General features: G+C 44.5%; 1 protein-coding gene across 4 annotated transcripts in view; it reads left to right on the top strand.

Annotated features, from left to right (window-relative positions):
- The first annotated feature begins 794 nt into the window (after positions 1–794).
- Positions 795–13,708, top strand: part of Sufu (SUFU negative regulator of hedgehog signaling) — a 98,535-nt gene continuing 85,621 nt past the window's right edge. For 2 of the 4 annotated variants that reach the window (XR_016537802.1, XM_090345986.1), the window contains exons 1-2: positions 848–1,122; positions 5,550–5,684. Coding sequence is in view for 3 of the 4 variants with exons in the window: in XM_090345986.1 (XP_090202112.1) it covers positions 941–1,122; positions 5,550–5,684 (317 nt within the window). In the remaining variant the exon portion in view is untranslated. Of the gene's footprint in view, positions 1,123–5,549; positions 5,685–13,708 lie in introns of all 4 variants that reach the window. The other 2 variants (XM_090345989.1, XM_090345988.1) reach the window with 2 other exon arrangements.

Here is a 13,708-nt window from a genome sequence, read left to right as displayed (position 1 = left end):
GGACAGTGTTCAGGCCCTGAGTTCAAAGCCTAGGTCTAGCAAAAAAAAAAAAATAGCTTAAATTTAGCTTGTCAATATATGTAGTCATTTATTTTTTCACTAGTTTTCTAGACCAGTGTAAACTTTCAAATAGGGAACATTGGGAACTGGCATTTGGAACTACTATTGTGATTGTGTGTGTGTGTGATGTGTGTGTGTGTGTGTGTGTGTGTGTGATTAAAACATCATGTATGGACTTAGGAACTGCTCTAACAATTCTAGGGGGCTAAAATTGATCGTGATGAATGGGAAAATAGACATAAAGTTATATGTAAATGCATTTGAAAGTGCCCAGTGCACTTTTATTACTCTTCTTCCCTTTCTCAAAGGGACCCTTCTGTCAATGATACTAAGAAATATTAAGATTTACAGTCTATTAAAATTAATGTCACAAGCGAATGAATCAATATGTTGTCAGATTTATGTTTAAATTGTCAGCATGACAACAAATTGACAGGGAATGATAAGAGCTTTGTTGGCGCCTTTCTCTTCATGAGCACCCTCCTAAGAATCTTGACTCTACTTAAACGTGGGTTCCTCCTATCACTAGGGGGAGGCCAAGAGCCTTGGGACACTCCCCGCCCGAGGAGAAGGAGGCGGGGCCTATCGTCAAATCACGCCTTCCCCACTGTGACTGACAAGGACTGCAACCAATGGATGCTGGGACAGGGCGCGCCTGGGCTCCGCCCCCTCGAGCTCCCCGAGGCCCCGCGGCACCCTGTGGCAGACTCCGCGGCGGCGACGGCTCGGGCGGACCGTGCACCGTGCGCAGGCGCAGAGCTAGACCTCGCTGCAGCCCCCATCGCCTCCGGGAGCGCACCCTCTGAGTCTGTCCGCTGGCCGGTCAGTGCGCTCTTGCTCTTCCACCCTCTCGGGTCCCCTCAGCACACTACGCGCCCTGATGGCGGAGCTGCGGCCTAGCGGTGCCCCCGGCCCCACCGCGCCCCCGGCCCCTGGCCCTACTGCCCCTCCGGCCTTTGCCTCACTCTTCCCCCCGGGTCTGCACGCTATCTACGGAGAGTGCCGCCGCCTTTACCCTGACCAACCGAACCCGCTCCAGGTTACCGCTATCGTCAAGTACTGGTATGCCCTGGGCCGAGGGAGGACAGGGGCCCGCGGGGAAAGCTCAGAGCGCCGGGGACCAAGTCGTTGAGGGGAGAGGGAAGAGAGTGGTTAAAACGCCTGGAAGGAGGACTTCCTGTTGTGAGGAAAGAGTGAACACTGAAGTTGGGATTGGGGACAAAGGGGTTAAATAGATTCTGTGGGCAGTGAAGGGTTAACCGGGATTAGGAGGCTTGAGTGAGAACTGGGGGAGTGTGTTGGAGCGGAGGGGGAACGGTGTGAGAGGGGACTTTGTAAACGTGGTGAAAGAAGGGGGCTCCTGAGGGGTCATTAGTGGGCGATGGGAAGCCGAGGGGAGCGACTGCAGTTGGGTGGGGGAGGCGAGGCTAGGCCCGGGGAGCCTGAGGGCTTTGGAAGAGCGAAATTGAACCGGCGCGGTGGGCACGCGACTGCTTCAGCCAGGGGAGGGTCTTGAGTTCCCAGACTCTCCGTCGGATTGGAGGGGATTGCCACGCTGAGGGAACTGTGCTGGGGAAGAACTGAGGAGGTGGTCTCTACTGGATACCTTCCCAATGACTTCAGAAAGTCCTGTTCGTCAGAAGCTGTGGATTCTGAAGTTTGGTGGAGCAACTCTTCCCAATAAACTTTTGCTTACTCTGCACAGTTCTCTTTCTGCAGAGCTTCCTTTTGGCCTTGCAGCTGCTTTGGTGCAAGTTAACAGGGGCTGGATAATGAAACCCACCAAACACTGAAAAGTGGAGGGGAGGTAGGGGGGAGAAAAGGTCTACTAGTAGAGAACACGAACGTAATCAAAGTACACTATATGTGTAATTATCTCAGTGAAACTCCCCTGAACTATTAGTGTATGCTAATAAAAATAGTGAAGGACAAAAAAAATGGCAGTCAGACTGGATTAAAAAACAAAACAAAAAACAGTGTAGGGAGGACTATGATTTTTGGAAAACCACAGCTTCCTACTTCCAGTCAAGTAAATATGATGGAGAGCTGCACCCTGGGTAGGGAAGAAGTGCAGTAGGATGTTTAGAGGGGTTCCCTGTCCACAGTTCAAGAATTTAAGCAGCAGTTTCTTTGGGATGCTCAGAATAAGCCTCAAATTGCTCTTTTAAAGATCATTTTACAGAAGGGCTGCCCTTGGGAGTAAAGATAGTCTTTTCTGGTTTTCCATTCCTCTTTGCAACCTATTTTTTAGACTTCAGACAAACAGGTGTTATGGGGACTGTGGAAAACTGCCTGTCCTCATAGTTTCTGAACCAAAAGTTGACCCCTTCAGTGCATCCTGCTTGGGTTGTTGTAAAGGGTAGATCTGAAAGAGGTAGTGAATGACTTTGTCTCTTCCCTTACCTTTTAGGACTGAGTCTCTTTCCTTAATGAAGATAAGGCAGTCTCTTACTGCTTATGGAGATAGCAGTCATGAGGCTGTACTGGCCTGAGATGAACTTAACTGGGTTAATGAGAGGATTGGTAAGAAGGCTGATAGGGAGGAGAGCCTGAGGACAGTCACCTGCTGTCTAAGGCAGGGGCCATAGGGAACAACCTGCTAAGGTAAGCCAAGAGCAGGTAGAGCTGACAGTATAGTCCTCTCTGGCAGACAAATGATTCTTTGGTTGAAAAGAGATACTAAAGAGTGCTTATAAGATCTTGTTAACTTAATCACCCATTCTCAGTTGTACCTCTACATCTAACTTTTATATGTCATGAGAAAAGTGTCATGAGAAAAGTGATACTGGCTTTGCCTTGTTCTTTGTTCAGGTCTCATGTCAGTATGAGGAGAAATCCCTGCACAGAATCTGACAACTGTTTTTGTCACTCAAGGGCTCTCTAGAAGAGTTATGCGTGAAAGGTGTCAAAGTATCATACAAAGTACTAAAATGGTTAGGGAATTTTTCTTTTTTCTGCCTCAAGCTTTTTAGCCAGGCCTTATCTTCAGAGATGGGCTAGTGTGCAATGGCAAATAAAAATTGTACAACACGTTGTGAGATTAGAAATGCTGTCTAGATGAAAAAAAAGCTAAGAAGGAACAGCTCCAAAGCTAGTTCTAAGATCTGAGAGTTTACAAAATTACAATGCTGGTATTTATTCCTGTCCCTCACAATTGGGATCCCATCACCTCTTCAGTCCAAAGGGTGACCCTCACAATTGGGATCCCATCCACCTCTTCAGTTCTCATAGCAGAGAGACTGACTAGGCTACCTGAGCCTGTCTGTTGCCTGTGGTACCTTTGGATTCCTTTTGCTTCTGAGGGATTGCTCTTTGTCTTGTAGTTGCTTAAAGCTATGAACAAGGTTTAAAGCAAAGACACCTGTCAAGAGAAGTTCTGTTCAGAGTTAAAAGATAAGCGATGCCCAGGACCCTTTGATAACATGTTTTTCTAAGTATAAAATATAATGATTTCCAGGCTGGGAGTTTGGCCTGGTGGTAGAGTGCTTGCCTAGCATGCACGAAGCCTTGGGTTTGATTCCTTGTTATCACATACATTGAAAAAGCCAGAAGTGGTGCTGTGGCTCAAGTGGTAGAGGGTTGGCCTTGAGAAAGCCCAAGGACAGTGCCCAGGCCCTGAGTTCAAGCCTCAGGACTGGCCCCCCCCCCCAAAAAAAATACAATGATTTTCCACATCTGCATTTGCATAGTAGAGCAGAGCTTTGGGATGAGGTTAGCTTTGCTTGACTCTTGATTATCTTCTCACTCTGTAAAGCATCTCCTTGATATATATGACAGCTCTTGGGAATCTTGATCAGAAGGAGGATTGCAGTGATACGGCAGGGCAGGGGACAGTGAATATGGTTTCATTGCTTGTTGTTCAATGGACCCAGGCTATAGGAGGGATGGATGGTTAGGATTTTGCAGCAGGAAGCTTGGAGGAAATATGGAATTTGTAGTCTATTCAGAGATCCTTCCAAAAAGTTCTGTCCTTTTCCTTCTTTCCTGTCACAAACTTCTAAATCCCACTGGTTCTAGAATTAGTCAGATGACTTGGTGACATCAGAGTTAAGGAACATGGAGATTTGTCCCTTTTTCTGATTCAGTTGAGTGTCTATTCCTAGTAACTTCCTTACGAGATCTATAAATAACTTAGCATTTTCTAGCAGAGAATAAGGATTTCTACAAAGGCAAATAATAATCCTGATAAGATAAAACCAGACCTACTGCTTTTAAATAGGGTTTGAATTGCACAGTCCTGGCACACTTGCTGGGTTTGTCTGTACCAAGTCTTTTATTTGATTGTTAGTAGTCTATCTCATTTTCAGAGTGGAATGGTTAGACAGTGGAGGCAGCTGAGATAGTAGTTTTTGTTTTTTTGTTTTTGCTGCCAACTTTCGGGCTTGATCTCAGGGCCTGTGCTCTTGCCTGGCTTTTTCCCTCAAGTCTGGCCACACCTCCATTTGTGTCTTTTTACTGGTTAATTGGATTTGTCTGACTTCGAACTGAGTTCTTCAGATCTCAGACTCCTTAGTAGGTAGGATTATAGGGGTGAGCAACTGGTACTCAGCTCAAATAGTGTTTATGGACCAAATGTAGAATTCCTTCTGCTGATGGTGCTTATCCTTTCTGAAAGAAAGCAGGATTTTTTTTTTAAGTACTAATTACTCTTTTAAGGAGAATCCTTATTGAACTAAATCCTCAGAGATAATAACTGAATCTTTCCCAATTGCTTCTCTGTTAGAATTATGGGGGAAATTTAATATGGTCCCCAGGGGCTACAAATTATTATTGTCACAGTTCTACCTTCGAGTTAGCAGTCTCCTGGGATTCTCTTCTAGATGCAGGCACTCATAGGGCTCTTGCTTGCAGCTCTGCTCAGAGCTAAACCAGCCTAAAGTTTGGCCTTTGTCACTTATAATGATAAAAGACCAGCTTTGGTCTATGTGCAGGCAAGGGTCTGTGCAGACTAGAGGCTTTGGATGTGTTTAGAACAAATTGTAATTAACATAGGACACAATATAGTCTTTCAGGAACTAGCTGTCCAAGAGGCAGGAGTGGAGGGGAGCCTCTGCTTCCAGGAACAATGCCCACTGGAGATGCTCCGGATGATCATTCAGCAGAGGCCAATTGATTGACCGATGTACCTCTTGCCTTGAAGCTTGGCATGTTTACAGGCACTAAGAAGAAGCATTAATCCCTGCCAGTTCCATTTAGGATCGGTAATTTGAAACAGGAGAAAGCAAAATGGGCAACCACCCAGTTTGTTTTATTTCTAAAAGAGGCTTTGCTTGTTGGAGGTAAAAGAATGGAGCTTTTTATGCATGTGAAATCGGGCTGCTTCAGCTGCTTATCCTTAGAGAGATCCCTAGCCTCCCTTTAGTTATTTTTCACCTTAGGTTCCTCCAGGATAAGACCTTTGGGTTTAGTGAAGCAGAGCCTCAAAAAACCCATTTGACATTGTCTGCTTTCCAGGCTCATACTAACACTTTTATTTTTGTCTTTTGCAGGTTGGGAGGCCCAGACCCTTTGGACTATGTTAGCATGTACAGGAACGTGGGGAGCCCTTCTGCCAACATCCCTGAGCACTGGCACTATATCAGCTTTGGCCTGAGTGATCTCTATGGTGATAGCAGAGTACACGAGTGAGTATATGCCACCGACTCACTCTCTACCTGCCATTTCTTAGGCAGGTTTCTGAGGTTTTTCTTGATAAGGGCACTGCTATGAGGATGCCACTTCTCAAGTGAACTTGTGTGTTTCTGCCCTCTGCCCTCTGTTCATGTTGTAGTTATCCAAATGTGAACATGGTTCTAGTACAGAAAAAAGCCATTCGATTTTTCTAGGCCTTCTGTGGAGTTGGGCTTAGAGGACAGGCAACATGTCTTTGCCCTCAAACTTGGGTTGATGCCTCTGTATGTTTCCCTTTTTCCTCTTAGTTTAACACAGAAATTTATGTTTTGTTTTTCTTTCTTTTTCCTATTCCTTGTGGCATTGGGGGTTGAACCCAGGACCTTGTGCATGCTAAGTATGCTCTCTATGTTGGAGCTACAGCCCAAACCTGAAAAATTTTCAACATAAAGCCAAATTAAGTTCTATAGCAAACAATCTATTCACACCCCAATTTCTGTCATTTAACATTGTATTCTACTTGGTTTGTATATATCCCTTTACCTTCCTTATCTCCTTTTTGTTTTGTGTGTGTGTGTGTCCGTGTGTCCGTCCGTCCGTCCGTCCCAGGGCTTAAACTTAAGGCTTGGAAGCTCTCCATGAGCTTCTTATGCTCAAAGTTAGCACTATGCCACTTGAGCCAAAGCTGTGCTTCTGGCTTTTTTTGTGCTTAATTGGAGATAAGTCTCCCTTGGCCCTTCTCAAGGCTAGAGCTCTACCACTTGAGCCACAGCACCATTTCTGGCTTTTTCTATGTATATGTGCTACCAAGGAATCGAACCCGGGTCTTTGTGCGTGCTAGGCAAGCACTCTACCACTAGGCCAAACTCCTGGCCCCCATGTTGGCTTTGAATATTGACCCTTAGATTTCAGCCTCCTGAGTAGCTAGGATTATAGGCATAAGCCACTGATCCCTGGCTTTGATTTTGCTTTAGAGGTAATGTCTGATTTGCTGTCCAGGTTATCTTCAAGTTTGGCTCAAGAGATCTTCCTTCCTCAGCCTCTTGAGTAGCTTGGACTGTAGGCATGTACCATAGCACCTGACATTACACTTTTTTTCTTCTTTCTCTACTCCTTGCTCCTGCTGCCGCTGCTGCTGCTGCTTTTTTCCCTTCTCTTCTTCTTCTTCCTCCTCCTCCTCTTCCTTCTTCTTCTCTTGTTGAGTTACTTAAACTGACTGAAGTTTACAGTCTTTCACCTCAGCCCCATTCTCAAGTACTTGAGATTACTTGGATACCCACTCTCTTCTTACTGGAGGGGTGATGCTGGGGATCAGACTCAGAGCCCTATGCTTGTCAGGCAAGTGTTCTATCACTCACCTAGATTCCCAATCCTACCTACTTTTTTTAACCTGCATTTATCTGTGCTCTGTGTCTGAATTATCCACTTGACTCCTTTCCTCTTCCTTTTCCTTTTGCCTCCTTCTTTTTGTGCAAGTACTTTGAATTTAAGGCTTGGGTACTGTTCTTTAGATGTAAGGCCATTGTTCCACTTCTGGCTTTATGGTAGATAAGGGTCTCATGAACTTTTTCTTCCTGTGTTGGCTTGGAATCTTGATGCAGATCTCAACCTCTGAGTAGCTAGGATTACAGATAAGAGCCACCATCACCTGGCCTCATTTTTATCCCCCCACCCCCCACCGCCTTTTTTTCTCTAGTCCTGGGGTTTAAACTCAGGACCTGAGCACTGTCCTTGGGCTTTCTCAAGGCTAGCACTCTACCACTTGAGCCACAGCACTAATTCTGGCTTTTTTCTGTGTATGTGGTAGAGAGGAATTGAACCCAGGCCTTTGTGTATGCTGGACAAGCACTCCCAACGTCCTCCCCCCCTTTTTTTTAAATGCTGGTCTGCTTCCATCTGCTTCTCTGCATACTTCTAAATCTTACTTGCCTTTTCCCTCCAAATACTTTATTTTTTCTGGGAGGAAGCAAACACATTTTATTTATTTTTATTTTTTGTTGGTCTTGGGGCTTGAACTCTGGGCCTAGCTGCTGCAGCTCAGGATTATCCCTCTGCCACTTGAGCCACAGTGCCATTTCTAGTTTTCTGGTGGTTAATTGGAGATGAGAGTCTCTCGGATTTTCGTGCCTAGGCCTGGCTTTGAGCTGCAGTCTTCAGATCTCAGCCTCTTGAGTAGCTAGGATTACAGGCGTGAGCCACCAGTGCCTGGCCGCAAACACATTTTAATACCAGGTTAAACTTAATTGTCAATATTCTAAAACATTAGCTATAATTGGCATGATTATAAAAACTAACAACATCTGTTAAGCACTGATTATAAGCCAAATGCTTTTCTAGTTATTTTGTGTATATGTATGTTACTAATGAATTTAATTTTCACAATAACACAATTAAACTGGTAGACACTAACATTCATCCTACCTTGTACATAAGAAAACCAAAAATCAAGGAGGTTCTATAACTTGCTTGGCTTCACGTGTTAGACAGAGCTGGAATTCAAATACATGGATTCTGACTCCAGAACCCATATTCCTTTAACTTTATTTATTTATTTATTTCTGGTTATGGGGCTTGAACTCGGCCTGGGTACTGTCCTTGAACCTCTTTGTACTCAAGCCTAGCTCTCTACCACTTGAGCCACAGTGATACTTCTGGTTTTTGAGTGGTGAATTGGAGATAAGAGTCTCACAGAGACCTTCTGCCCTGGCTTGCTTTGAACCATGATCCTCAGATCTTAGTCTCCTGAGTATGGAGAATTATAGGTATGAGCCACTCTTGCTGGCTATGTTTTACAATCTTACTAAGATTTCTTATCTTCATCTTATAGATGAGAGAATCTAAGTCTGTTTAGAAGATAAATGAGCTACTCTAAGTCTCACATCTAGATTGTGAAAGAATTAAAGTTAAGCTGGACACTGGTGGCTCAGCCTATAATCCTAGCTACTTAGGAGGCTGAGCTCTGAGGATCAGAATTTGAAGCCTGGACAAAAAGTGTCCAGGCTTATTTTCACTAAATTACCAAAAAAGCTGGAAGTGGAGCTGTGGCTTAGCAGGAGAGCACCAGTGTTGAGTGAAAAAACTAAAGGACAATGCCCAGTCTCTGAGTTCAAGATTCCCCCCCCCACACACACAAAAAAAAGGAATTAGTATTGAATTGGGCTGAGCCAAAGTTTGAGTTCTCATCCATCAGGCTAAACCACCTCTGACCATAGACCCAACCCAGCTTCTCTCGTGTTAAGTTCACTGGGTCAGGCCTCATCTCTTTACTGGCACATGGCAGCATGGTGGAAGCAATGTCTGGGCCTGCCTGTATTTGCTTTCCAAATGTTTGGAGTGTCAGCAGAAGGTTTGGGAACAGGGACTTAATCTTACCTGAAATGAGGACCCTGTATTAGAATGTTAATAAATGGAGCTAGAATAGCAAACAGATGGAGGGAATAAAGGGACCATGCTAGATTTTAATTTATACTTTTAATAAGAACCTGCAGAGGGCATTTGGTACAGCTATTTGAGGACATTTTTATTGACAGATTTATTATAGTTGAAAAAGAAACTGTTTCCTATGTAGTGTAAGGATTGTCCCACTCTGTCCACTTGTCAGGTACGGATCTAACGCTCAAAGTAAGATGACAAATATAGTAGAGAAAGGTCCATGTTTTAACATCTGAATTAGGGGTAGGGCCTTTCTTACTGTTTTTTTCTAGTTTAACACTAGTCTCTGGCATGTCTGTTATTTCTATATGATAAGGTGTTTCGCCATTCACAAGCCATTTAGAGAAAGTGAAACTTCTGTTTGAGTTCACACCTCATCTTTGTGGCATAGTGTTCTTCGGCATCACATTCTGCCAGTAGGACTTGGAAGGGGATGTTTTCATTTACCCAGTTCTGGTTCTGCTCTGTATTGTCAAAAGTGCTTTTATAATTGGCCTTGTGCAGGTGTGTCTGGCTTATTCTTGATTCTGGTGAAGTTTCTTTTTCTTCTCTGTGGGTGAGTGTGTGTGTGTGTGTGTGTGTGTGTGTGTGTGTGTGTGTGTGTACGTACTAAGGCTTGAACTCAGAGTTTCAAGCTTTTGCTTAGCTTTTTTTGCTAAAGGTTGACTTTCTACCACTTGAGCCACATCTCCATTTTTGGCTTTTTGCTGATTAATTTGAGGTAAGAGTTTCTTAGCTTTGTCTGCCCAGTCTGGCTTTGGACCTCAATTCTCAGATCTCAGCCTCTGAGTACCTAGGATTAGAGGCATGAGCCTATAATCAGGCCCTGCCTCTGGTAGGTTTCTTGAAGAAAAGCTGTCATTTGCAAACTTTTTACATGGTCAGGTCTCATTAAAATTTAATGTATTCCTGTTTAACGTAGTACACGAAGTGTTGTTTTCTCATTCTCAAGAAAAGAATAGACGCATCGGTTCGTGGGGAGTGTGGCCTTAATGGTAGAGTGCTTGTCTAACATGCACGAAGCCCTGGGTTTGATTCCTCAGTACTACATGCACAGAAAAAGCTAGAAGTGGTGCTGTGGCTCAAGTGGTAGAGCTGTAGCCTTGAGAAAGTTCAAGGACTGCCCAGGCCCTGAGTTCAAGTGCTAGGACTAGCAAAAAAAAAAAAAAAAAAAAAGGCAGAGGTCGGGAGTTTGGCCTAGTGGTTAAAGTGCTTGCCTAGCATGCATGAAGACCCGGGTTCGATTCCTTGGTACCACATACATAGAAAAAAGCCAGAAGTGGTGCTGAGGCTCAAGTGGTAGAGCTCTAGCCTTGAGAAAGTCCAAGGACAGTGCTCAGGCCCTGAGCTTAAGCCCAGGACTGGCAAAAAAAAAAAAAAAAAGACAGAGCAAATAAAAAGAAGCATTGGTTCTTCCCTCCCCCCCCCCCAGTAATCACGTAATAGACATCTTACAATAAAATAGTATGACATAATTTCTGTTACAGGGCATTCATGTTCTAGAGGGATGGGGAACATGATGAAATGTTATAATATTAATAAATACTATAAGCCAAGACAGTAGAATGTGATCAGAGAGCACAGAGGAGAGAGTTAGGTTGCCGGATCTGCAGTGGCTCCAAGGAAGGATATGAAGCTAAATTCTTTATATAAAATTATCAAGGCAAGCCACATGCGGTGGCTCACACTTGTAATCCTAGCTACTCGGGAGGCTGAGATCTGAGGATCCTGGCTCAAAGCCAGCCCGAGCACTAAAGTCCATGAGACTCTTATCTCCAATTAACCACTAGAAAACCAGAAGTGGTGCTGTGGCTCAAGGGGTAGGGTGGTAGCCTTGAGCTGAAGAACTCAGGTACAGCGCCAGGCCCAGAGTTCATCCACCATTCGGCGGGGAGGGGTGGGTGCCAAGGATTATCAAGCTAAGCTGGGCATGCCTATAATCCTAGCTATTTAGGAACCTGAGATGTGAGGCTCACTGTTCAAAACTAGCCTGGTCAGGAAAGTCTGTGTGACAATTGTCTCCAGTTAGTCACCAGAAAACTGGAAGTAACACTGTGACTCAAAGTGGTAAAGCACTGACCTTAGCTCTGGGACAGATCCCAAGCTCTGAATTCAAGCCCCATAATCAACAAAAATAAATAAATTGGTGCTTGCTTTTTTTTTTTTTTGTCAGTCCTAGGGCTTGAACTCAGGGCCTGGGCACTGTACTTGGACACTTTTTGCTCAAGGGTAGCTCTGCCACTTGAGCCACGTGCCATTTTAGGCTTTTTCTGTGTATGTGGTACTAAGGAATTAAACCGAGGGCTTCATACATGCTAGGCAAACACTCTATCACTAGGTCACACTCCTGGCCCATGAATTACTTTTGTATATTTGAGTGCTATGGATTGAACCCAGGGCACCATGTACCACTGTAAATTCATTTATAACTGATAACTGCATAAAAATTGTCCAGATACAATCTGGGTGCCAGTGGCTCATGCCTGTAATCCTAACTACTCAGGAGGCTGAGATCTGAGGATCATGGCTCAAAGATACCCTGGGCACAAAAGTCCGTGAGACTCATCTCCAGTTAACCACCAGAAAACCAGAAGTGGCACTGTGACTCAAGTGGTAGAGTGCTAGCCTTGAGCTGAAGAGCTCAGGATAGCACACAGGCCCAGAGTTAAAGCCCCATGATTGACCAAAAAAAAAAAAAATTGTCCAGATGTATTTTAAGTGACACAGAATTGTGTGATGGGATATAGGGATATATCCTGATTTGTTTGACAGATGTATAAATTGTTTAATGTTTAAATCAGTTTTGGCATACCTATCTTATTCCTTATAGCCCAATAAATTTAAGATTCTATCATTTAGCTTTTTAAAATGTACAGTAAATTATTATTATCTATAGTCACTTAACTATGCAATTTTTTTTTTTTTTTTGCCAGTCCTGGGCTTGAGCTCAGGGCCTGAGCACTGTCCTTGGACTTCTGCAAGGCTAGAACTCTACCACTTGAGCCTCAGCACCACTTCCGGCTTTTTTCTATGTATGTGGTACCAAGGAATCGAACCTGAGTCTTCATGCATGCTAGGCAAGCATTCTACCACTAGGCCAAACTCCTGGCTCAACTATGCAATGAATGGCACATCAGAACTTCATGTCCCATCTAACTGTAACTTAGTTCCCATTGGCCAGCCTCTTTCTATCCCTCTCTCTTACTCTCCTTGGCCCCTAGCAACTATTCTCCTACTCTTACCTCTATGAATAAATCAAAAGGTCTGAAGAGGTTGTTTCTAAAGCTAGAGAGATGGCACAAATTCCAGCTTGGGGAAACCACAGGAGAAAGTAGTGTTTTTCTAGGAAGCCAGAGGCTACCCTCAACTGACTTCAACAGGATTGACTGTCCTGTGCAAGTTCCTGGTCTCAGGAGGTGTCACACAGATGAACTTCAGCTGCTAAGTGCTTATTAGAGCCTGTAGCTTTGGCCTTTCCCGTTGTGGCCAGGCAGCTGTGGATGGAATGTAGGGATGTGTGGCTCCATGAAGGAAGCAGCTTCAGTGCTTCTCTCTGAGGATTTCTGGTTGCCCTTGCTACCAGCAGCTTTGGCTGAACAAAACTGCAAGGGACATAGGTGGCCTCTGAGGCTTGCTAGCTAAAGAATGTGTTTGTGGATACAGCAGACTTCCCTAGTGGGATTCCACCAGGGCAGGTCATCTGCTGTGTATGCACTGTGCTGGCTCCAAAGACAGCCTTTGTGAGGAGTTGACCTGAATGCTAGCAGCTCCATGGGTAGAGCTGCATCTCACTACCATGGGAGTTCCAGGCCATGTCCCATAATTGCTGACTCAATGACAGCTATGCCAGTGGAGTGAGGAGTTTTCCTGGCCCTTTGTAGGGCTGAAACTGCTGCTTTCCTGTGGCTGCTTTTACTTGTTTGGTGGAGAGCTTTCTTTTCCCTTTTTTTTTGGCCAGTCCTGGGGCTTAAGCTCAGGGCCTGGGCACTATCCTTGAACTTTCTCAAGTCTGGTGCTCTTCCACTTGAGCAACAGTGCCATTTCTGGCTTTTTCTGTGTATGTGTTACTGGGGCATCAAATCCAGGACTTCGTGTATGCTAGGTAAGCACTCTATCACTAAACCACACTTCCACCCTCCCCCCCCTTTTTTTTTTTTTTTTTGCCAGTCCTGGGTCTTGAACTCAGGGTCTGGGCTCTGTCCTTGAGCTTTCTCAAGGCTAGAGTTTTACCATTTGAGCTATAGCACCACTTTTGTCTTTTTCTGTGTATGTGGTACTGAGGAATGGAACCCAGGGCTTCGTGTATGCTAAACATGCACTCTATCACTAGGCCATGGTCCTGGTCTTCCCTTCGTATTCTTTATTGGACTGCTCTACACAAGTTATTTATTAAAACACTAAATTTAACTTTTTCATTTGTAACTTAGTGTGACCTTGGTCTTCTATAGTTAAGAAATACTAATTTTCCCTGCTTAAAGCTTGGTTTGCAAAAACTTATTATTATTTCTTTTTTTGTCATTGATTGTAGGGCTTGAGCTGGGCACTGTCTCTGAGCTCTTGAGCTCAAGGCTACCACCCTACCCTTGGGCCTGGGCATTGTCCCTGA

This window comes from Megascapheus bottae, chromosome 15 (assembly GCF_031878675.1).
Source record: "Megascapheus bottae isolate mThoBot1 chromosome 15, mThoBot2.hap1, whole genome shotgun sequence".
NCBI lineage: Eukaryota > Metazoa > Chordata > Mammalia > Rodentia > Geomyidae > Megascapheus > Megascapheus bottae.
This window is presented reverse-complemented; position numbering and strand designations above follow the sequence as displayed.